At 46.0% G+C, this 1477-nt stretch overlaps 1 protein-coding gene across 1 annotated transcript; it reads right to left on the reverse strand.

Annotated features, from left to right (window-relative positions):
* Nucleotides 1–258: 258 nt before the first annotated feature.
* Nucleotides 259–1471, reverse strand: LOC128277041 (mite allergen Der p 3-like). Its single transcript, XM_053015492.1, has 3 exons — nt 1180–1471; nt 552–1114; nt 259–482 (listed from the first exon to the last, which is right to left on the reverse strand). The coding sequence occupies exons 1-3, from the start codon at nt 1424–1426 to the stop codon at nt 291–293; spliced, it is 1002 nt and encodes a 333-aa protein (XP_052871452.1). The 5' UTR covers nt 1427–1471; the 3' UTR covers nt 259–290.
* Between the last annotated feature and the right edge of the window lie 6 nt (nt 1472–1477).

Consider the following 1477-nt stretch of genomic DNA (forward strand, 5'->3'; position numbering starts at 1 on the left):
TTTGTTTATATCAAACTGGATATTGGGCATGGTTTAGTGACAGCATCGTGACTGTGTGGTGAATCAGCAAAACGGTGACTATCTGTGGTGACTCAAGGTAACCTAATTCAATCCGAAATGAAAAAAATATGCGTTTGTAATCATTGCACAGCACTTAGTAGGCTAATCAAACTGTCATGTTACGGGGCACCAGGGAGAAACAAATCTATGGAACGACTAAATGTCTGATATAAAAAAAAAATTATATGTCTGATATGTTCGTTTTCTTGTTTATTCGTTGAATGTTTCGTCTAGTCTGAAAATATGAGCATTTCGTGTCGTCGCCGAATGATGATAGATTCAATCCAATCGATGTGCGGCGTAACGTCCGTCATAACTAAGCTTGATCCACAATCCTTACTGAGCGATGATACCACGCCGTAGATGTAATTGGGATCTTCTTCTTCATATTTAACATTGGTCACCGGGGCTCCATAGTCCAACTAGAAAAGCAAAACGAAACACTTAAGAAAAGGCACAAGACCGTTACAACCATTACAACCGTTACTCACCGAACAAAGTCGCGGCACCAACTTAACTTCATTGTGGCAGCGAATCAAATCACTACCGCGGAGTCCATCGGCTTGGCAATCTTTTTTGTCCATAGGAACAATCGAGATGGTTCTGTTCACCAACTCAGGGGAGAACGATGGCAGGAACTGTTCCGATAGTCCGTATGCGCTAACCACAGGATACGTGCCCCATTCGCCATCAGTACGACGGTTCCAAAGGCAGGACGGGCGATGTACTTTTGGATTGGTGAACTTTGCGATCTTCACGAGGGCGACGTCGTTTTCTGGACGTCCTTGAACATATTTCGGGGACACATAAACATCCTGCACGGCGATACGTTCTTTGCCATCATAAGAGACATATGATGGATCGCCGCGGTTAGTTGTGACACAGGATGCGGACGTTATCAGATACTGGTAGTCAATCAGCGTAGCTCCACATTCGTACAGCGACGGGGCAGTGTCGTCCCAGATTAAACCAAATCGCTGAAGGGGGTTGTGAGTTGCAAAATCAACGGTGGTTGATTTTTTAGGTCGCAAACAGCTCAAACCTTTCGAACACTCTGAAAGTAACGGAATATAAGAGCTTGGACAGCTGATTCTAATGCTGTTTGGTACTACGTCTTACCTCCATAGGACAGAGTTTGGTTCACCTCTCGTTCGATCCAATCGATGTAAGAACTAATCTTGGTGTAGACTCCTGTCGATCCTGCGGTACACGGTGTACCGAACGATACAATACCGACCACCAGAGGAACTACAAAGCCTCCTACAGTTAACCGTTTCACACCGATCGGTCCACCGGAGTCACCCTCGCAGGTGTCCATATCACCACCGGCCGCACAGAACTGATCGTCTCGGAATCCGTCCGGCATTTGCCTCCGACTTGTGACTATTTTCTCGGCGCAACTAGACAGCTCGATCGT

Source organism: Anopheles cruzii, unplaced genomic scaffold (assembly GCF_943734635.1).
Source record: "Anopheles cruzii unplaced genomic scaffold, idAnoCruzAS_RS32_06 scaffold03554_ctg1, whole genome shotgun sequence".
NCBI lineage: Eukaryota > Metazoa > Arthropoda > Insecta > Diptera > Culicidae > Anopheles > Anopheles cruzii.

What these genes read in the sequence shown, in the direction of transcription:
- LOC128277041 (XM_053015492.1), bottom strand. Translation starts at nt 1,426, where the DNA reads ATGCCGGACGGATTCCGAGACGATCAGTTCTGTGCGGCCGGTGGTGAT. An exon ending in CCAAACTCTGTCCTATGGAG is followed by an intron (nt 1,115 to 1,179) that starts GTAAGACGTAGT and finishes CGTTACTTTCAG; the next exon opens with AGTGTTCGAAAGGTTTGAGC. An exon ending in TGGTGCCGCGACTTTGTTCG is followed by an intron (nt 483 to 551) that starts GTGAGTAACGGT and finishes TTGCTTTTCTAG; the next exon opens with TTGGACTATGGAGCCCCGGT.